At 44.3% G+C, this 22,131-nt stretch overlaps 1 protein-coding gene and 1 pseudogene across 2 annotated transcripts; both read right to left on the reverse strand.

The window, feature by feature from the left end:
* Positions 1-256: 256 nt before the first annotated feature.
* Positions 257-21,186, reverse strand: NUP50 (nucleoporin 50). 2 transcript variants are annotated; one of them, XM_053582297.1, is made up of 8 exons: positions 20,862-21,185; positions 15,775-15,853; positions 13,407-13,490; positions 9,022-9,208; positions 6,648-7,313; positions 4,343-4,424; positions 2,597-2,715; positions 257-742 (listed from the first exon to the last, which is right to left on the reverse strand). In XM_053582297.1, exons 2-8 carry the CDS (start codon positions 15,841-15,843, stop codon positions 540-542), a joined length of 1,410 nt encoding a protein of 469 aa, XP_053438272.1. In that variant the 5' UTR covers positions 15,844-15,853; positions 20,862-21,185; the 3' UTR covers positions 257-539. The 2 variants fall into 2 exon arrangements, with proteins under 2 accessions (XP_053438272.1, XP_053438273.1); XM_053582298.1 differs by lacking the exon at positions 2,597-2,715 and having other exon boundaries at positions 20,862-21,186.
* LOC128582901 (uncharacterized) lies at positions 5,460-5,596 on the reverse strand (annotated as a pseudogene).
* Positions 21,187-22,131: the final 945 nt, after the last annotated feature.

Below are 22,131 nucleotides of genomic sequence, written 5' to 3' on the forward strand. Positions count from 1 at the left end.
TTCCAGCTTAAACCTAACACTTAATAAATCAAAGTACACATATGTGTCCCAGCATGGCCGCACGGTTCATTTGGTAAGATGCTCATCTCACAAACTGGTCAGGACCACAGGAGAGGAGACTATGCCGGCAAGTTCTTTCTGGACGCAGCTTGAAGGTGGCCATCGACAGCCTCTCCAGTGGGGGCAACAGGCCGGATAACCCACAGGTCTGAAGAGCCTTTGGGAAAGCTGATCGATACCCTGATTTCAGTCCTTTAAGAAATCACGTATGGTTAGTTTAATAAACAAATGAACATTAAAAAAAATCTTCCAAAAAATTTCAAATATATTTTACACTTTAGACAGTTCTTAAGAAGGGAGAGTACAGTTTCTTGACACTTAATATTTAAAGGTTTTATTGGCCATATTAATCTTCCTCACAAAAGTTTTAAGTTATCTTTAAGTTCTTAGAATGTCAAAGTAAGAAGAGAAGAAACACTAAGTTTAGAGGTGGTGGGGAAGCAGCAACTTGGCAACGATCCTCCATTGACTTCACGAGCTCAGGCATCCTTTTTCTCCAGTAGAATTTTGTGCAACTCGTCTGCATCCTCGCTGGTTTTTACCCTGATTAACATGGTAACTGGGACAGTGGCGTTCTTCTCATCAATTGGTGGATTTGGAACACAGACAATAAGCACGTTATTTTTCCCTGTTCGGGTACATGGCATATTGGGTGGAATCAGAACATTCAGCAAAATGTTGCCTGCATTTAAACAAAGGAAAAAATATACTGAAGTTATATAAACTATAGCTCTGTAAAAGACTACAATATGCTAAAATCATTAAATACTGAAGAAACTTATACTTAATCTAAAATTCGGAGCCATTGGGAATGTCCCAAACTCAAGCATTTGTTCCCCAACAGATGCCAGCAGTGCTGTTGACGGGACTGTGAGACCTGCGGCAGGCCTCTGCCCCGCTTCCTGGCTCAGAACTGCCAGCCCTCTGAACACTAAGATGTCACACAGGAGGATGAATGCACTGGCACACTCCAGTCTTCACTGTGTCACACAGACACAGGACAAACAGTGGGAACAAGAAACCACATCTGTCACAGGGGTAAACGCAGCTCACTGGGCAAGAGTAACATTACTCTGATAGTATCACAAATTGGTTAAGCCCATGTCCTCGGAGCTTCCTTCTGCCACACAGCCTGTTGTCCAATATTGACCACTCCCTCCCAGGTCTGCCCCTCCTCGCCCATACTGTGGACTGTCTTAAGGGCAAAACTGGGGTTGGACAGCAAAACCTTAGTGATTACTTCTTACATGTTACATAAAAAAGGATTCCTTTAAATGGTTAATTCCCCTTGGACACTTGTTAAACAATCCAATTTACCTATCAGTCCTTAGTCATACTTCTATTACAAAAGAAAAACTACTTGGTTATAGCTCTTAACAAACCTACATTTTTGGCAGTGCCTGTGGCTCAGTGGGTAAGCCGCCAGCCCCATACACTGAGGGTGGCGGGTTCGAACCCGGCCCCAGCCAAACTGCAACAAAAAATAGCCAGGCTTGTGGCAGGCACCTGTAGTCCCAGCTACTCCAGAGGCTGAGACAAGAGAATCGCTTAAGCCCAAGACTTGGGAGGTTTGGAGGTTGGTGTGAGCTGTGGGACTCCAAAAAAAAAAAAACAACAACCCCACATTTTCTTTCCTTCTTTCTTTTTTTTTTTTTTTGAGACAGAGCCTCAAGCTGTCACCCTGGGTAGAGTGCCGTGGCATCAACGCCCGGCTATTTTTTTTTTTTTTGGTTGCAGCCATCGTTGTTGGCGGGCCCAGGCTGGATTTGAACCCGCCACCTCAGGTGTACGTGGCTGGCACCTTAGCTGCTTGAGCCACAGGCGCCAAGCCTTCTTTCTTTTTTGAGACAGTCTCACTTTGTCACCCACTGTAGAGTGATGTACCATCACAGCTCACAGCAACCTCAAACTTGGGCTCAAGAGATTCTCTTGCCTTAGCCTCCCAAGTAGCTGGGACTATAGGCGCCGGCCACAACATCTGGCTATTTTTTTTTTTCTCTTAGAGAGGTGGGGTCTTGCTCTGGCTCAGGCTGGTCTTGAACTTGTGAGCTCAGGCAATCCACTGGCCTGGACATCCCAGAGTGCTAGGACATAGGCCTGAGCCACTGCACTGGGCCAACTTCATGTTTTCTTTTTTTTTTTTGTAGAGACAGAGTCTCACTTTACTGCCCTCGGTAGAGTGCCGTGGCGTCACACGGCTCACAGCAACCTCCAGCTCTTGGGCTTATGTGATTCTCTTGCCCCGAGCAGCTGGGACTACAGGCGCCCACCACAACGTCCGGCTATTTTTTTGTTGTTGCAGTTCGGCCGGGGCTGGGTTTGAACCCACCACCCTCGGTATATGGGGCCGGCGCCCTACTCACTGAGCCACAGGCGCCGCCCAACTTCATGTTTTCTTGTACACTGTTTTCCTGGTACTTGAAACTAAATCCATACTGGTAAATATAGGATGAACCTGGCCTGAAGGCAGCAAGATAAAGGCTTTTATATATATGATTATGATCACTTAGAGCCACTTGAAAAAAAAGGTACCCACCTAAATTGGTGTCTGCCCGTACCAAAAGCTGCGTCTTCTGATTTGCTGTAGGTTTTAAATGCAGAGTACCTACACCTTTCTCTTTAAATTCATCGTCTTTCTTGTAAAATAGTTTACACCTATAGTGAAAAATGATAGGTAAGGTCAGGTATTCAATTATAAAGAGTCACAGTGTCCTGGAAACCACTCTCCACACGTGGGTGGAGAATGTGCATTAAAAGGAAAGCACAGGGAGCACCAGGGTCAATCTGTTACTGATCCAAATGGATCTGGTCTGGGCTAAAACCAGATAAGAAAGTCTACTTAGAGACTGTAGAATCCCACCCCATTTTTTCAAATTAAAATGACTGGCTACATGAAACTTTTTACAACACTTTCTGAATGAAACTGTCTTTTCCTCCAGTTGAAGGTCCCAGCCGAACACCTCTCCAGCTCTGCTCTTGTGGCCTTGAGCTTAAGAGTAGGAACAAACAGGGTAATCTTCCCCCACCTCCATTTTTTTCCCCCTATTTTTTATTTTAGAAATTCTCCTGGGCTCGGCGCCCACAGCACAGTGGTTACGGTGCCAGCCACATACACCCAAGTTGATGGGTTCGAATCCAGCCTGGGCCTGCCAGACGACAATGACAATGTTTGTAAAAATTCTCCTAAGGGCTCCTTCAATTTTTGATTGCTCAAGATGTTGAAATAAATTTGGATAACATTTTTAGGCAGGGCCTAACTAATGCTGAAGTAATTAAACGTCTTCCCAGACTCTCATGCTGTACAATCTTCTTAGGTTATTAATAATACAAAACTGCTGTCTGCTCATCTGATTTATTATAAGTATTAAAAAAACCTCCTCAAGTCAAAGTCATGCCTTTATATCTTCCAAGCTATTCAATTTGAAAACAAACTAGAGGCCCAGGCATCAAGCCTGTAATCCTAGCACTCCAGGAGGCTGACGCAGGAGACCAGCTTGAGCAAGAGTGAGACCCATCTCTACAAAAATACAAAAACTAGCCAGGCGTTGTGGCACAGCCTGTAGTCCCAGCTCCTTGGGAAGCTGAGGCAAGAGGATCAGTTGAACCCAGGAGTTTAAAGTTGCCGTGAGCTATGGTGACACCATTGTACTCTACCCGGGACAGAGAGAGACCCTGTCCTCCCAAAATAAATTAATAAATAAAAATATGCAAAAAGGAATTGTTGGCCTCTTCTAAAAATTCTCAAAAATAGAATAGCACCTGGGAACCCCACAGGATATAGTGACTTGTTATATGCAAAACTGCTGATTCGTTATTCTGAATGAAATTTTTGAATTAAAAAACATCTTGAAAGCTTCTGAAATGGCACAAATGTTTTTTCAGTGAATCTTTGTAAAAAGTTTGCATTTTCTTCTGAAGCAACAGCTCTCATTTAAAACAAATACTAAACAAAAAACCAAAATAGCTCTCATTATTGAAGGAAAGATAGCGTTTATGCATCTTTAGCAAGAAGGAATGGTTACCGTATATAACTTTTTGGCTGTGGAAAAAATCTAGAAAGGCCAAGCAGGTCTCCAGGAAGGGATGAGAGATGCCCCCAGATTAAGAGAAGACAAAACCAGGCCAAGAATTCTTCCCTATTTTACTTCAGAGCAGGCACAGTTTGACCCAGGGACTGGACGCTCCACGAGGACGGCATTAACCCCACATTCCCTGTCCAGAAGCATCCCATTACATCTCCCAAAACAGATTTGCCAAGTGAATTCCATCAATTACTACTTACTTTTTGGAGTAAAAAGCATCTTCCTCTTTTACTTCAGTGACTACTACTTTGGGTGGCTCATCATTCTCTTCTTCATCTCCACCTTGTACAAAAATGATAGAAACTCCGTAAGATTCGAATCAAGAGCTTGAAAAAGTGATACAAGTTTGTTACCTACCATCCTAAACCTCAACCTGAATATTCCATGTAAGTGGATACAGAGTAAAAACACACCCCTAACTTTTTGGTGGGGGGAGGGGCACTGGCTGGATTTTAATTTTGTGGAAACTAAGAATCATTTTTTTTTTTTTGCAGTTTTGACCAGGGCTGGGTTTGAACCCACCACCTCCGCTATATGGGGCCGGCGCCCTACTCCTTTGAGCCACAGACGCTGCCCTTAAGAATCATTTTTGATGGCAACATATTTCACAATTCTAAAATAACTTCCGATTTTTTAGAAAGCCCTAGAATGAAAAAACGTACACACTTCTGACACTTAACAGAAAAATAATTGTCCAGCACTCAAATTATTTATGTTCAGATTACCCACAGAAAGGCTTCTAATACCTTTATCCCAAATGTTCCTACGACCATATCCACACCATCTCCAGGAATAACCAATATCAGCAATGGCCAAAGATAGGGAAAACACATTTTTTTGCAGGGCACACCATCAGAGAAATCATTCTAAAGTCACGTGTACATAGCTAATTTGAGCTTTGTATGAACTACCACGTATTTCACTGCTCTGAAACCAAAGGTATCTCCAACCACCCAATGCGAACGCAGGGGGAGATGTAAGGTGCCACCTAAGGCACTGACTGCCACGCTAGAAAAAAAATGTTTTCCCTTGAGGCCAGTGTTTTTTATTAGGTCAAGAGACATGAGTGTCATAGTGCGTAGATGAAGCCTCGAGCTCAAAACCAGCTTAGGATAAATACTACTCACAGGGTAACTAATGTGTTAAATGCAAATATAAAGGATCCTTTTAAACAGAAAGCTGCATAAAACTCACTAAAAAGCAATTCTATTTAAGAAAAACAATTCTGGTGTTCAACCAATTAGGTTACAAGATTAAACAGTAAGATGGCAAGGCCAGTGTGCCCCAGAATGTCCTCAGGAGATTTTTTTTTTTTCCATTTGTTTCCTTTGACAAGATACAAGACAAACACTAGTTTGCCTGAGTTTTAAAAGGATATTTGCTTTGCCCCACTTAAATGACCAATAATCCTCAGGAGATTTTTAAGTCTAGTTTGGCCATGTGACTTCATTTACAGCCAAATCTCCGAAATATAAATCAATTCAGTATATATTCATAATGAACTTTCCTAAAACACAATTTTCAAAAAAATGATTATGACTCTTTTAGGCAGCATCTCCTGTCACCCAGACTGGGGTGCAGTGGCTAACCTACAGCTCACTGCGGCTCCAGACTCCTGGGCTCAAGTGATTCCCCTGCCTCAGTTCCAGTCCTGAGTAGCTGGGACTACAGGCATATGCCACCATACCCAACTTTTCTTTTTTTTCAAGAGATGGGGGTCTTCTTGCCCAGGCTAGTCCTGACCTCAAGCAATCCTCCCAGAGAAGCCTCTCAGAGTATTGGGATTAAAGACATGAGCCACTGCCACTGTGCCTGGTCTCATAAAATGTTAATTCCTTGCTTTTTTAATATATCAAAGCCACGTGTTTGATACTTTAAAAAAAATGTGTAAGATGTTTCCATATTCTTGGGGCACCAGTAGCTCAGTGATTAGGGGACCGGCCACATGCTCCGGGGCTAGTGTGTTTGATCCCAGCCGGGCCTGCTAAACAAAAAAAAGAAAAGGCTCGGCGCTTGTAGCTCAAGCAGCTAGGGCACCAGCCACATACACCAGAGCTGGCGGGTTCAAATCCAGCCAGGTCTGCCAAACAACGACAACTACAACCAAAAAATAGCCAGGTGTTATGGCGGGCACCTATAGTCCCAACTACTTGGGAGGCAGAGGCAAGAGATTTGCCTAAGCCCAAGAGTTGGAGGTTGCTGTGAGCTGTGATGCCAGAGCACTCTACCCAAGGCGACAACTGAGGCTCTGTCTCAATTAAAAAAAAAAAAAAAAAGTTTCCATATTCTTCATTTTATGTTTAAGGTTCATAATTCTCCTAACAACTCTACACAATAGATTATTTCATTTTACAAATAAGGAAACTTGAGACACGGGCTGATCAGCTCCATTCGAGATCACACAGATGCAGTGTTGAGTGACAGTATGAATCTAGACCCACCCCAGGTCAAGTCCAGCTTTTCCCACCAAACACAAAGCTCCCAGGAACCTGAACAACCACTTACCTTTGCACTCGGAGCCGCCACCTTCTGCCTGGCTTGCCAGTGTCTTAGTGGGAAGTGGTGAAGAAACTACTTTACTCTGGGTAGTATCTTTGCCAAATAGAGGGACATTTCCAGAGGAAAATGAAAATCCAGCCAGGGGGCCAGAGCTTGATGAGCCCAAAACAGAGCTATCAATTTTCTTGCCAAAATTAAACGAGGCACTTGTTGCTCCTAGCGATGGGTCCGTTTTCTTCTCAGAAACCGCCTCAGTCTTCTTCTCAGGTGTATCTTCAGTTTTGTTGCCATGGAACAAAAACGCTGCCTCTCTCTGGAGTTTTGTTGAGCCCAGCTGGGAAGGAGACTGCGTTTCGACCACCATCGTGTTAGCTTCGCTCTGAGCGTTACTACTGGCGCTGCTCCCGTGCTGCTGCTCGATACTCGCTAAGTATTTCTCATAGTCTTTAAAGATGGGTGTCAGGTCGCAGAGCGGGTTTGCGTTCACATGCTTCGCAATCCAGTCCCGGACGGAGCAGTTCAAGGCAGCCAGCTGGTTGGTATAGGCATTCCTGACACAGGCTTTACTAGAGGCCAGGCCAGAGGAGGAGGGTTGCTGACTATCGCCATTAGTTCTGGGATTTGAAATCTTTTTATCAACCAACATGGTAGGGCCATTTGCAGTAACCGACTCTGTAAGAAATTAAAGATTAAAGAATTTATTTATAGAAGTTGATCTGATTAAACCATTTAGATTTTTAGATCACTGTGTCTTTACATTTTCTGCTTTTAGGCTTGGCACCTGTAGCTCAGAGAGTAGGGCGCTGACCACATGCCCAGGGCTGGCGGCTTCAAACCCAGCCTGGGCCTGATAAACAACAATGACAACTACAACAAAAAAATAGCCCGGCGTTGTGGCGGGTACCTGTAGTCCCAACTACTTGGGAGGCTGAAGCAAGAGAATCGCTTAAGGCCAGGAGTTGGAGGTTGCTGTTAACTGTGACACCACAGCACTCTACTGAGGACGACACAGTGAGACTCTGTCTAAAAAGAAAAAAGAAAACCAGGCTCAGCGCCTGTGACTCAAGCGGCTAAGGTGCCAGTCACATACACCAGAGCTGGCGGGTTCGAATCCAGCCTGGGCCCGCCAAACAAGAATGATGGCTACAGCCAAAAAATAGCTGGGCGTGTGGCGGGTGCCTGTAGGCCCAGCTACTTGGGAGGTGGAGGCAGGAGAATCGCTTGAGCCCAAGAGTTGGATGTTGCTGTGAGCTGTGATGCCAGGGCACTCTACCCAGGGTGACAGCTGAGGCTCTGTCTCAAAAAAAAAAAAGAAAACCCAAAAAATTTTCCACTTTTATTATATCCCTTTCTGTGACAGCACTTCCAGGGGTCCTAGAACCATTCTCCCAATGATACTGAGAGACAACTGTAGTTAAAACCTTAACAGAGAGGGCGGCGTCTGTGGCTCAGTCGGTAAGGCGCCGGCCCCATATACCGAGGGTGGCGGGTTCAAGCCCAGCCCTGGCCAAACTGCAACCAAAAAATAGCCGGGCATTGTGGCGGACGCCTGTAGTCCCAGCTACTCAGGAGGCTGAGGAAAGAGAATCGCTTGAGCCCAGGAGTTGGAGGTTGCTGTGAGCTGTGTGAGGCCACGGCACTCTACCGAGGGCCATAAAGTAAGACTCTGTCTCTACAAAAAAAAAAAAACAAAAACCTTAACAGAGAATACTTAAGCCACATTCAACATCCTGCCAAATTAAAATCCAGTAATATACACTTTCAGAATAATGAGCTAAATACAATTCAACTAGTCAGGATCATGTCCAAGATTTTCACCTATGATCCCATTCCCTGTTGCTAATTCCAAGAGCTTTTGACTACACAATCGAGCAATCAATAGAGCCTGTGCCAAAACAAACCTAGCCGGGAAAAGCCTGTGACCAGGGACAGTATTCTGTGAGTTAGCAGCAGACACGTCCATGTGAGGAACACAGAAAGTCCTTGGTACATGTGCAGTGAAGGAGCACACAGGAAGGGAAGCCTTCACAGGTCTACACAGTGCCTCCTTGTCTCCTTGGACTTCTAGGTCAATCCTGAGGGTTACTTATTTCATAGTTGAAGATTCTGAGGCTGGGAGGTTAAAGAACTTCATGAGGTCACACAATTGGTGACTGGCAGAGCTGAGAACAAAATCTAGGTCTATTTTGGCTCCAAAGCCTGTGCTCTACTCACTCACCCTGTAAACAGCCATGTCTCTCAAGTTCCATCCTTTTCATTATTGCCCTGTTCTAGCTCACAAGTCCCAGGACTCAGGGTAAGTTCAAGGAAAACATCTTTGCAATGGTTTTTCATAGGTTATTCTTACACAGATGTGACTGAATAAAGGGAACCTACTTACCCAAGGCTGCCTTGGTCTCTGGTGCTGCCTTTGCACTGGGGAGGGGAGGGGTGCTAGCCATGCTGTTTCCATTTGACAGTCCTTCCAGAGGCTTCCCTCCAGTGCCACGACCAAATCCAGAAAACCCTCCTCCTCCAGAAGGTACAACCAAACCTTTAAAACCTTTAAAGGCTCCTCCACTATCAGACTGAAATATGAAGAAAGATTACACATTAGGTAAGTATACTTTCTATCACTAAACAACCAAGTGGCAACATCACCTTGGCTCAATGTCCCAGGACCTAGACTCTGAACGAAGTCAGCATTATAAGGAAAACTATGGCACAAGCAGAAACAGAAAGTGAGACAGTGTTCACGAGAACAGCTTTACAACCCTACACTGTCTTCCTGAAATATCCAGGAAGGATAGTCCTAATTTATGGTGATTTTTAAAAATGTACTAAGTGTATTTGGACATAAAGATAATACAAGGCTGGGTGCAGCAGCTCATACCTGTAATCCTAGCACTCTGGGAGGCCAAGATGGGTGCATTGCTTGAGCTCAGGAGTTTTGAGACCAGCCTGAGCCAGAGCAAGACCCTATCTCTAAAAATAGCTGGGCCTTATGGTGGGTGCCTAAAGTCTCAGCTACTTGGGAGGCTGAGACAGGCAACAGAATAGCTTGAGCCCAAGGGTTTGAGGTTGCTTTGAGCTATGACACCATGGTACTCTACCAAGGTCGACAAAGTGAGATTCTTGTCTCAAAAAAATAAAAGGAGGAAAAAAAAGATAATACAGACTAATGCACTAAATGTATGTACCTACCACTGAGCTTCAGAATAACTGAAACATTCTCAATATAACTAAGCCCTCCCACCCCCATCAAGGCCACTTACCTAAGAAGTTGTTGAAACATCAAGTTACGGTAACTAAAAATACTTAAGTCAACACCCAATTTTCAAAGAACTTATGTCGCTTTAAGCCTACAGAAGCATAAGATAATGATGAAGTCCATGTCCTGTCAGCTGAGCGATCCAGGACAAACTTCTGTCCCACTTCTCTTCTTGGCAAGGTCTTTCTGGCAGGCCCTTTTCCTTTCCTGCTGGCTGGCTCACATCTCCAACCTAAGATGCTCTGGGAATGTCTGGAATTCCTTATTTTCATAAGGAATTTTAAAGCTGCTCTCTGCTCTGGGAACTTTTGGAGAAAGGTTTCTTACTTTACAGTGCTTTGCTAAACTCTCTGCAATTTTTATAAATCTTTTTTAGTTCAATGTATTGGTTAAACCACAGGGGGTGATCTGCTTCTTATACCAAACATCCAAGACAATTCCTAAATCTTAAGTTTCACATAAATGAATTATAACTATGATCTTAACACACAAACCACTTAAACTGGAACCTCTTCATTTTCTACATGAACCAGTTAACCTAAACATTACTGCATCTTTTCAATCACATATATGGAAAATTTCACATGTGTAGTGACCACTTACAAAGCTTAGATTCTTATGCCCTAAATTTGACTTTTTACAAAGTACTCCAGACTAACAGCGATCATTTAACAACAATCATTCATGGACAAGCTAAAGCTCCAAATGGCTCTTTGGGGCCTTTTATTTTGCACTAGATTTAAAAGCCACATGGTATTTCCAGGTATTTTAGAAGCTGCTGATAATAAATTAGCTCTAGATTAGAATGATAATAAAAGAACCACTAGATAAAACAAAAACAAAAGGGCGTTCAGAAAAATGAGAGTGAAAGTTGAATGAGAAGATATCCATTAGGGCTCCATGGGTCGTTTGTCCCCTACCCCATTTATCTACACAGGCAAGACGTCATCAAATGTCACTCAGCTTAACCCCCATACAGCCACCAACTAGTCTTAAGGCACTGATAAAATTAGACCAGAAAAAAAATCAGAATAGAACAAGTGAAGATTAAGAGATCCATTGTGCCACATGACGGCTATAGTTAATGCAATGTTTTGTATACCTGAAAATTGCTGAGAGATTTTTAAGTGTTCTCACCACAAAAAAAGTACATGAGGCAATGCATATGTTAATAAGCCCAATTTAGCCACAACCTATACAGATTTAAAAACATCACACTGTACACCACAAACAGATAACTTTTGTCAATTAAAAATAAATGAAAATATTTAAGCAAAAAATTAATTAAAAAACAGAAATCCTAATCTCCAGGGTTCTTCCTCGGCAGTGCAACCTGAGTTACCCTGTAGTTCTGCATGAAAGAGCTCTATAACTCCAGGAAGTAAGATTTCTCTAACACATGCCAGGGAAAAGAGAAGAAATATGTGTTTATTACGTTAGCCATTATATCCTACATAGAAGGTGCCAAATAATGTATACATATTTTAAGAAAAGAAAAAACTGGGGCAGCGCCTGTGGCTCAGTCGGTAGGGCGCCGGCCCCATATACCGAGGGTGACAGGTTCAAACCCAGCCCCGGCCAAACTGCAACGAAAAAATAGCTGAGTGTTGTGGTAGGCGCCTGTAGTCCCAGTTACTCGGGAGGCTGAGGCAGGGAATCACTTAAGCCCAGGAGTTGGAGGTTGCTGTGAGCTGTGTGAGGCCACGGCACTCTACCGAGGGCCATAAAGTGAGACTCTGTCTCTACAAAAAAAAAAAAGAAAAAAAAATAACTGTATAAAATTATAATACTCAATATATACTGATAACATTTGGTATCTTGTATCTCTTGTAATCGCAGAAGTCAAATGTGACTCAAGTATTACAATTTTAATAGTTTTCTCCTTTCTTTAAGGAGTTTCACTCCGTCGTCCTGCATAGAGTGCTGTGACATCACAGCTCACAGCAACCTCCAACTCCTGGGCTTAGATGATTCTCCTGCCTCAGCCTCCCAAGTAGCTGGGACTACAGGCGCCCACCACAATGCCCAGCTATTGTTTTGTTGCAGTTTGGCTGGGTCCAGGCTTGAACCTGTCACCCTCCCCACTGAGCCACCGGCACCAGCCCAGTTTTCTCCTTTCTGAAAACGTGTTACTTTTTTTGGCCCCTTTCTGTATGTGCAGGTGACTACCTAGAACGACTGGAGAATTGATATGCTGTGTGACTGTGTATCTCTGCTCTGAATTATAATTTCTTAGGGAAATTATAAATATATTGCTCCAGTAAGTATTTCCTTTGAGTGCCATGTCAGCAAAGAGCTTCAGATTTTGGAACACTATGAATTTTCAGATTAAGTATACACAACCCGTGTAAGAATGTAGGTCATACTTCCTCAAAAAAAAAATTAACACAGCAGAATATGTAGTTGCGTGATTTATTCCAAAGCTGCCACCAAGTACGTTCAAAGTGGCTTCTCCTGTCTGACAACATGTTTAGGCCACAAAGACAGCACTTTAATGGTCTAGAATGTACCTAAGGAGTGAGGAAGAGTACTGGGAAGAACTTTTGAATGTTGAGTGATCGCTAAATACTGACCACATGATTTCAAGAGTTACAGGTGATCTTTTATCTTCCTGAGCACAGGAATGAGACATCTTACTATACTACACAGCCACACTAGAAAGAACAGTGACACATGAAACGCCGCTATGTGGGGAAAGGGCTCCCCTCCCAGGGTGAGTCCCAGGGAGCGGGTGAGACTGTGGGCAAACTTAGTGTTTCCATCCCATACACTTCTGCTACCTTTTGTACTGCTAGATTTGTTTCTCTTTATATTGTCACTCAGCCTGAATCTGTTTATCTTTTTTTTTTTTTGAGACAGAGTTTGCTTTGTCACCCTCAGTAGAGTGCTATAGCATCACAGCTCACAGCAACTTCTAACTCTTGGGCTTAAGCGATTCTCTTGCCTCAGCCTCCCAAGTAGCTGGGACTACAGCCCACCACAACGCCTGGCTATTTTTTTGTTGTTGTTGTCACTGTTGTTTAGCAGGCCTGACCTGGGTTCAAACCTGCCACCCCCAGTGTATGTGGCTGGCGCCCTAACCACTGAGCACAGGCACTGAGCCAGAGTTTCACTTTGTTGCCCTTGCTAGAATGCTGAGGCGTCATAGCTCACAGCAACCTCAAATTCTTGGGCTTAAGTGATTCTCTTGCCTCAGTATCCCCAGTAGCTAGGACTACACGCGCCTGCCACAAAGCTTGGCTATTTGGGGTCTCACTCTGGCTCAGGCTAGTCTGGAACCCCTGAGCTCAGGCAATCCACCTGCCTCAGCCTCCCAGAGTGTGTTTATATTTATCTTATTTCCCCAATTGGATAAGCTCCCTTTACTAAGGTGCAGACTTTGTTTTTTTTTTCTTATGTCCTATGACCTGCACCAAGAAGCCATTCTATAGTTTGTTGGTATGCTTGCTCCTAGACATGGAAAATGCACTTAGAAATCCAATCAGTTTAACACCAAAAGCTGTGAGAATGCTCACTTCAAATCCAACATTTCTCCGCTTTGCTTTCTTTATGGCTCTATTCTTCAAGACTTCCTCGCTGGCCACTGAGAACGTTCCCACCTGCAGAAGTATACAATTAAACAGCAATAAGATGAGGCCCCAAAGGAGATAAAACACTCAACAAAAAAGCTACAACAAATTTATCTCTATCTGCTGGTTTTAAAATATTGTTTATATTGGTATATGAAAGAAAAAATTTATGTCCATTATCTATCTTGTGTACCCAATTCCAGTTAGGCAAATCATGAATCTTCTAGAATCTACACCGAGGTTTCAGATCACAATCTAAAGAGAGAAATACATGAGGAAAAAACTCTGAAAAGACTAAGACTATCACAATTTTGGGGCAAAAATATTCATGACCAATTCTTTGAATATTTCTGATATATATTTTAAGATATTAATAAAGCATAGAATAAAATTTCAGTTTTCCTTAATGCAAAAGCTATTATCTAAAACCCAAAAGGCACCTTGAATAAAGACCCTTAATAGCCGACAGTGAAGCCTGTTTTGAAACCGAGACGCCCAAACTTACGTCTTACTACTAAGGTTTTCAAACTTAAATTTTCTATTTATAACACGTTGTTTTTAAGAAGAGTCCTGCCCTATTTGCCCATTGTACAAAAAGGACACAAGGCACCTAAAACTTTAAGTGACTCTGCTGAAAAACTGTAACTTTTCCACAATCCACTAAAAGGGCTATGTCCACAATCAGAGATTTTCTGGAAAAAAGATCTTTGGCTTTACTTTAACCCTTCATCTACACCCTATAGGGCGAGATTAAAATATCTCCCTGCACAAAAATTCTCATCTGCAATTATTTCAGATCACAGTAACTTAACAGGATCATCCATAGTAAGGACCTGTGAGCTGCACTTGCCCTAAGCTAAATGTAATTAATCTTTACTCATTCATTTTGTTAGAATATGTTCAAATGGGAGTGCTGTCACTCCTGGAGATATATATATATATATATATATATATATATTTTTTTTTTTTTTGTAGTTTTTGGCCAGGGCTGGGTTTGAACCCGCCACCTCTGGTATATGGGGCCAGCGCCCTACTCCTTTGAGCCACAGGCACGCTCACTCCTGGATATTTTAATGCCAAAGCAAATTGTTATGATGGTCCAGATCTTACTGTAGCCCACAATTTAACTATGCTTAGGATCCAAAGAAAAATTCATCATCAAAGATAGTTAAGAAGTATCAAGTCAGTTAAAGGCCCTGTAAAAACATAACATACTTGTGATTCTGAGTTCTCTAAACTTACTAGGGTACATGTACGTGGAAAGGAAAAAATACTAGTCCTAGACAAGATTCAGAAGGACGGAAATCAGCAGCCTAAGAACATTTATTTATTTACTTGTTTATTTTTATTTAGCACTATGCTATTAACTTGTAAGGCTAACTTGGTTAAAGATTTCCTTTAGCTAAGTGGTCTGGGAGTATCAAATTGCTGGTAAGGTACCAGAAATGCACTTGTATTCTGTTCTTTATAAGGGAAAAATAATGTTTCTTCAGGGAAGACCAATTTCATTTTGCTGGCAAGGAAACTAGGCCAATCTAAATTCTATTCCTATTAATGCAATTGTTAGGGATCTCAGTGCTATTACAAAAATAGGAAATAAAGCAGGCCTCCAAAAAGTATTCAAGTACAGAGTGCAGCAGACAAAGAGGAGCACAGCAGACTAAGGAACAGAGCACTTTCCAAGACTGAGTACAGTCACTGTGCTAAGTTCATGACTAGATCACATAACTCGTCTTTTAGCCACAACTGAAACAATTTACTCAAAATCAAGAACTTAGAATGCTGCAAGTATATGAAATTCAGGAGGAAGATGCTTCTACAAAGGAAAATATTTAAGGAACAGGTGCTTACTGGAAAAACACACCCCAAAATAATTAATAAATTTCTACACTAACAGGTTATAAGGAACCATAATAGTATCTCCCATTCAGGATGTTCTTAAAATGTCTTTTAATTCTATCACAAGTCTTTATGAGGAAGCTCAAAATGAATATAAATACAGAAACGGCAGCAAATTATTATTTTTTTTTTTCCAAGACAGAGTCTGATTACATCACACTCGTAGAGTGCTATAACATCACAGCTCACAGCAACCTCAAACTCTTGGGCTTAAATGATTCTCTTGCCTCAGCCTTGAGAGTAGCTGGGACCACAGGCACCCGCCACAATGCCCAGCTATTTTTTGTTGCAGTAGTAGTTTAGCTGGCCTGGGCTGGGTTCAAACCTGCCAGCCTGGGTGTATGTGGCTAACACCATGACCACTGTGCTACAGGCACCGATCTAGGAAATTATTCTTAAGGAAACTACTTCTTACCTCTTCAGCTTCATCTTCTTGATCCCAGTTTCTATCTGTCAATTCCTTCTCAGCAATTCTTTTGGCCATTTTTTTGAACCTAAGTATTAGAAAACAGAAGTTAAAAGCCTACTTTCTAAACCAAGATACAAGTTTTATAAAGAATTTTAGAAGTTCATACTAGCATGAAATGAGATAAAAAACCATTTCTGATGCCAATAGAAAGTGCTCGAATGAGAACTTTACAATTATCAGGCTCCCGGTGTTACAAATCTAATAAAGGATTATTGGAGGGGACTCTTAGGGAACACCAGCCCTTGTTTTTTTTTTTTTTTGTAGAGACAGGGTCTCACTTTATGGCCCTCAGTAGAGTGCGGTGGCCTCACACAGCTCACAGCAACCTCCAACTCCTGGGCTTAAGCGATTCTCTTGCCTTAGCCTCCCGAGTAGCTGGGACTACAGGCGCCCGCCACAAGGCCTGGCTATTTTTTGGTTGCAGTTTGGCCGGGGCCGGGTTTGAACCCATCACCCTCGGTATATGGGGCCGGCGCCTTACCGACTGAGCCACAGGCACCGCCCAGCCCTTGTTTTAAATAACACTAAACCAAGTCCATTTGGAATCCTAAGTACTGTTTATACAATCAATACATCCTTAACTAACTTATCTTATTCAGTTATCACACTTCCCGTCTTGCCATAAGCAAAATAATTTTAATATTTAAAGTCCTTGGGGCGGTGCCTATGGCTCAGTGAGTAGGTCGGTGGCCCCATATACTGAGGGTTTGAACCGGCTGGGCAAATTGCAACAACAACAAAAAATACCCAGGCACTGTAGTGGGCGCCTACAGCCCCAGCTACTGGGGAGGCTGAGGCAAGAGAATTGCCTGAGCCCAAGAGCTGGAGGTTGCTGTGAGCTGTGACACCACAGCACTCTACCAAGGGTGACAAAGTGAGATTCTATCTCTATTAAAAAAAATATATATATATATATATATTTTTATATCATTTAAAATCCTCTTAAAGATGATACATTAAAGATGTTTTATCTTTTCTTTTGGCCGGGGCTGGGTTCGAACCTGCCACCTCTGGCATATGGGGCCCGTGCCCTACTCCTTTGAGCCACAGGCACCGCCCCAAGATGTTTTATCGTTTAACAAGGCAATGGAAATATTAAATCTCTTCACAGCATGAGTACTTTTTTCTCTTCTCTATAGTTGACAGAAATACATGTTCCCAAGATTGAATATTTAATTGTACCAAACTATAAACTAAGACATCACTTAAAAGTTCAAAATATGGCTAATGTGGATGTGTTAACACTCTGAGACCTTATAACCCCTCAAAAATAAACCATCAGCTTAACTGTATTGGGTTTTTTTATTTTTTGAGACAGAGCCTCAAGCTGTCGCCCTGGGTAGCGTGCCATGGCTTCACAGCTCACAGCAACCTCCAACTCCTGGGCTCAAGTGATTCTCCTGTCTCAGCCTCCCAAGCAGCTGGGACTACAGGCGCCCGCCACAACGCCCAGCTATTTTTTGGTTGCAGCCGTTATTATTGTTTGGCAGGCCTGGGCTGGATTCGAACCCGCCAGCGCAAGTGTCTGTGACTGGAGCCTTAGCCGCTTGAGCCACAGGCGCCGAGCCAGCTTAACTGTTTTAACACCAGGTCCTTAGGGGAAAGGGTAGAAATTGGGGGACTGACAGTATTATCTCTGCACTAGACTCAAGCACCTGTCCAAGGTGGGTGCTTGTGTCCATTCTTTAAAATATTTAATCTATTTTCTGATCCTAATGTCATATCCTTTGCTATTAAAACAACAAAAACCACACACCAAAAAAACACTAGAACCAACTGAGAGCTCTGCCCCTAGTATTATGCTGCCTTCTTTACCCACTCACCTGCTGAACAATAAAAACCCCCAAACCAAACAAATATACCCCCACAAAACCAAAACCCTCTCTTCATTTCTTCTGCTACCCACCTCATGTAGGAACTTATGAACTAGCTTTGGATACCTGCCAGGGCTGATTAAATATGCCTCCACTCCTTCCCGATAGTCTTTCCCCACTCTCATTTGCCCTCAATACCACAACCAGAGTAAGCTTCCTAGAACTTTATGGTCATTAAGATACAAACTACACATCACTTATTGCTCTTTGTTTATCTGCAGAATAAAATTCAAATATTGGCATTCCAAAGTCCTCCAAAATCTGACATCCACTAGAGTAATTACATAGGGATTTTCAGCTTTTAATATGTCCTAAAATCTTTAAAATTTCTTCAAGTTATGTACTTTTTTCTGATTCTAAAAAGAGATTTAAAAAACAGTTCCATTGCCTGGGAAGCCTCTCTTTTAAATGTCTCTCTCAAAATACTTGTTACACAAACAAAAACCAACACAGAAATAGACATACATAGACAAAATTCAGCTGGGTGAAGTGGCTGAGGCCCATAATCCTAGCAAAGTTCAAGACAACCTGCGCAACAGTAAGACCCCAATTCCACTAGAAATACATAAAACTAGCTGGGCATTGTGGCAGGCTCCCATAGCTCTAGCTACTCTGCAAACTGAAGCAAGAGGATTGCTTGACTCCCAAGAGTTTAAGGTTGCTGTGAGCTATGGTGACATCAATGGCACTCTACCCAGGGCACAGAGTGAGACTGTCTCAAAAAAAAAAAAGTATACACAGACACATAATTCCTTATTAAACTGTTCAGAGGCAATGTCTCTGTGTGGATTCTTCTAGCAATTTTCATATTAACTAATATCTCCACCAGAGGGTAGAAAAGGAAATGGTCATATTTGCTACTTTAACTACAGGCAAAAAAAGATAGAGCTGAAGGTACAAAAACTATAATAAAATTTTCACGTATTTACAAACAAAGAGATACCTGGCCTAGTTAAATAATTTAAATTAATTATGCTTCCATTTTCTAACATATTTATCAAAGCCACATATAATGGAAAGACAGGAATTTTTGTTTTGTTTACTGATGTGCTCCAAATGCCTAGCTCATCAGAGCTATTCTGTCTGTGGCTGAATCAGTGACATGGGGCAGGGTGCTGCATACAGTAATTTAGAAAATATTACTATTACAAAATGCTGGGATCCCAATTTTACCATGTTCTGGCTGTGAAACCTTGGTGAGTTATTTAATTTCTGTGGCTCAGTTTCTTCATCTGTGGAACCGGAGTGTTACGAAAATTAAATGAAATAAACAGAAAGCTTAGTTTATAACAGTTCTTGTAACAGAGGAAGGCTTAATATTTGTTAAAAAGTTTTATTAGGGGCGGCGCCTGTGGCTCAGTCGGTAAGGCGCCGGCCCCATACACTGAGGGTGGCGGGTTCAAACCTGGCCCGGCTGAATTGCAACCAAAAAAAATAGCTGGGCGTTGTGGCGGGCGCCTGTAGTCCCAGCTACTCAGGAGGCTGAGGCAAGAGAATCAATCGCTTAAGCCCAGGAGTTGGAGGTTGCTGTGAGCTGTGTGATGCCATGGCACTCTACCGAGGCCATAAAGTGAGACTCTGTCTCTACAAAAAAAAAGTTTTATTAGATGCAAAGGCTATAAAAATGACTTTCTGTTTAGAACTTAAAAGGTGGGCAGCACCTGTGGCTCAAGGACTAGGGCGCGGCCCCAGGCCAAAAACTGAAGAAAAAAAGTAAAACAAAATAGAACTTAAAAGGTGTAGCATGGAAAAAAAGTAACATGAATTATAAGCCAGACTTTAAAAAATATTTTACCAAATCTCTATTTTATTTGAATGTATAAAGAACTTTGGACAAAAAATCTTTTTATGGAAGAAGATGAAAAACCAAACAAATACAACAAAACCTCTGTATGGTACTTAGAACAAAGGTCTAGCACCTAGAAAGACTTAAATGCCAGCTATACTTATCATGAAGAGTTTAAAAAGAGTTTGCCGGGCTAGGCGTGGTGGCTCACGCCTGTAATCCTAGCACTCTGGGAGTCCCAGGTGGGTGAATTGCCTGAGCTCAGGAGTTGGAGACCTGTCAGCTGGAGGGAGACCCTCTCCCCGCTGTGGTCCCAGCTACTTGGGAGGCTGAGGCAAGAGGATCCCTTGAGCCCAAGAGTTTGAGGTTGCTATGAGCTATGACACGACAGCATTCTACCAAGGGTGACAAAGTGAGACTCGGTCTCAGAAGGAAAAAAAAAGAAAGAAAAATATATAAAGTGTTTGCACTTCTGGGTAAAAAGGAACCAAGTTTTGACATGATTCTTAGTATAAGGCAATGTAATAGGAAACTGAAAGTCTAAGGAATTGTAAAAGACATTATTTGTGCCTAATAACAGTTATGTGGTCTCTGCCATCTGGTGCAGCCCTGCCCTTGGAACTGAACTTCAGGCAACATCAGTTTACTCCAAGATGAAAACGCAGATGTGGCTATATTTGACAGTGAGGGGCCTGTTTAAAGGAAAGAAAACCAGGGGGCTGACCTCGAGACTAAACGCCACGGAAAAACCCCAATCCCCAAACTGCTTAACAGAACCGCAAAAGAGGCTATCAACGGCTCGGGAACGCAGGAAGAAAATAAAGCCAGGCCAAAGAAGCAATGGGCGGGGAGTAGAGAGAGGTGGGACCGCCATGGGAGAAAGTGGTGATAAGAATCCCCAGTTAGTAAGCCGGGAAGAGCACACCAGGACGGCCATGCCCTCCGGTCCCCCACCGGGGTCCCCGGGCGAGCCACACTCAAGTCGGACGCCGCAGCCCCGAGGCCGGCTTCGGGCCCGGCTTCATAAACAGCTCCCGCAGCGTCGCCGCTGTCATCCCGCCCCACCCTCCACCTACCGGCTTCCCGCCGCCCGCGCGCCTCCTCCCAAAACCCGGCCCGGCGCTCCCGACCCACAGCTCTCCGTCCCCAGGGCCCCGCGCCCCCAACCCACGGCTGCCGCACCCCGGCGCCCCTCCCTCTCCAGGCGCGGCCCGGCGTTCCCGACCCACGGCTCCTCCTCCCCAGGCTGCGCACCTCGGCCCCGCACCCCGATTCCCCTCCCGGGCCCACTCCCAGCCTTCTCGGCCCCGGGCTCTCCGCGCCGGCTCCCGCCCTCAGCCCCTTCCCCTCCGGCACTGGTCGCTGCCTCTCACCCCTCCGGTGGCTGCCACAGCACTCGCTGGGTCGTGGGCGCGGGCGAGCGGGGCCGAGGTCGCGGCGGCGGTGCTCGCGTTTGCGGCGGCTGCTGGTCGCCCGGCGGAGCGCGCTCGGACGCTTCCGGTGCGCTGAGAGCTGGGAGGACTTCGTTCTCGGCAAGCCCGGAGTCTCAAACACCATGGCCCTCGGGGGCTTGTCTCTTTGTGCCCGGCGGTGAGGTGGAGGGCCGTCCGCTCAGCCCAAGACTTATGGGGCAACAGCGCCGAGCACGCCCCAGGCCGCCATCTTGTAACTCGAATCTACCCCCAAAACGAATTCGAAAAAAAAAAAAGGAGGAAAGAAACGCCCGCGTTTAGTTACTGCGCAAGCGCGCGGGAGGTGTCGGCAGTGGCTCCTCCTTCCGCCGGCCCTGGGGTTGTCAAGCAGCGCATGCGCCCAGCTCCTTGGAAACCGGCGCGGGGTGGAGCGCACCAGTCCTGCGTCGGCATTCGAGTGCGCACGCGCGCTGGCCTTGATAGCTAGGCGCGCACGGGTTCTGCCCTGTTGGGCTCCGCAGTGAGTGAGTGCGGTGGTTTGCGCGCGGCGACTGGGGCCTTTGGAAGAGCTCGGGAGAAAAAGGTCAGTCAGTGGACGTGGCCGAGGCTGTCGGAATTCCCGTGGGTGGGGAGGGGGGCTGCAGGGGCGAGGAGAGACCAGCGGAGGCTTGGAAAGCGAGCGAGGTGAGACTGGGACCACGTTTGGCGGCCTCGGCTCCCCGGGGAGGCGCCCTGGTGGCCCCGCTGGCGTCACGGGAGCTTCCCTGGCTGGTGGCTCTCGGAAGCCTGGGATTCGGAACTAGGAGCTGCGTGTACAGATGAGCTGCCGCAGCCGCGTCCTTCGTAGGCGAGGACGAATGCCCCCCGTGGTCATTCAGCAGTTTCGTATCTGTTTTCTGCTTTGGATGCCAGAGAGTAACTTGCCCGGAATCACACGACCGGTTGGGATTGACGAAGATGCAGTGTATGCAGAGCGGTTTTAAAACCGTGGGACTGAGAACTCGGGTTCCGTGTCAGCACTTGTGTTCTTGTGCTTTTATTCGAACGCTGCATTTTCAAACAGGGTAGTAACGCGTTCAGCTGTACAGAGCAATAATGTCTAACTCTCTTTGCCTGACGGCTAGACACCGGGAATTAGATCGTTTATTAACTAAAGGAACGTTCTTAGAGCACTGAACACCGAAGAGTTCGAAGTAAAGTTACCTCATCTCCCTGAGTCCTTTGCTTCTGT

The sequence above is a fragment of the Nycticebus coucang genome, chromosome 3 (genome assembly GCF_027406575.1).
Source record: "Nycticebus coucang isolate mNycCou1 chromosome 3, mNycCou1.pri, whole genome shotgun sequence".
NCBI lineage: Eukaryota > Metazoa > Chordata > Mammalia > Primates > Lorisidae > Nycticebus > Nycticebus coucang.

What these genes read in the sequence shown, in the direction of transcription:
- NUP50 (XM_053582297.1), bottom strand. Translation starts at nt 15,843, where the DNA reads ATGGCCAAAAGAATTGCTGAGAAGGAATTGACAGATAGAAACTGGGAT. An exon ending in GGAGAAATGTTGGATTTGAA is followed by an intron (nt 9,209 to 13,406) that starts GTGAGCATTCTC and finishes TTCATATTTCAG; the next exon opens with TCTGATAGTGGAGGAGCCTT. An exon ending in TGGCGGCTCCGAGTGCAAAG is followed by an intron (nt 4,425 to 6,647) that starts GTAAGTGGTTGT and finishes TTTTTGTACAAG; the next exon opens with GTGGAGATGAAGAAGAGAAT.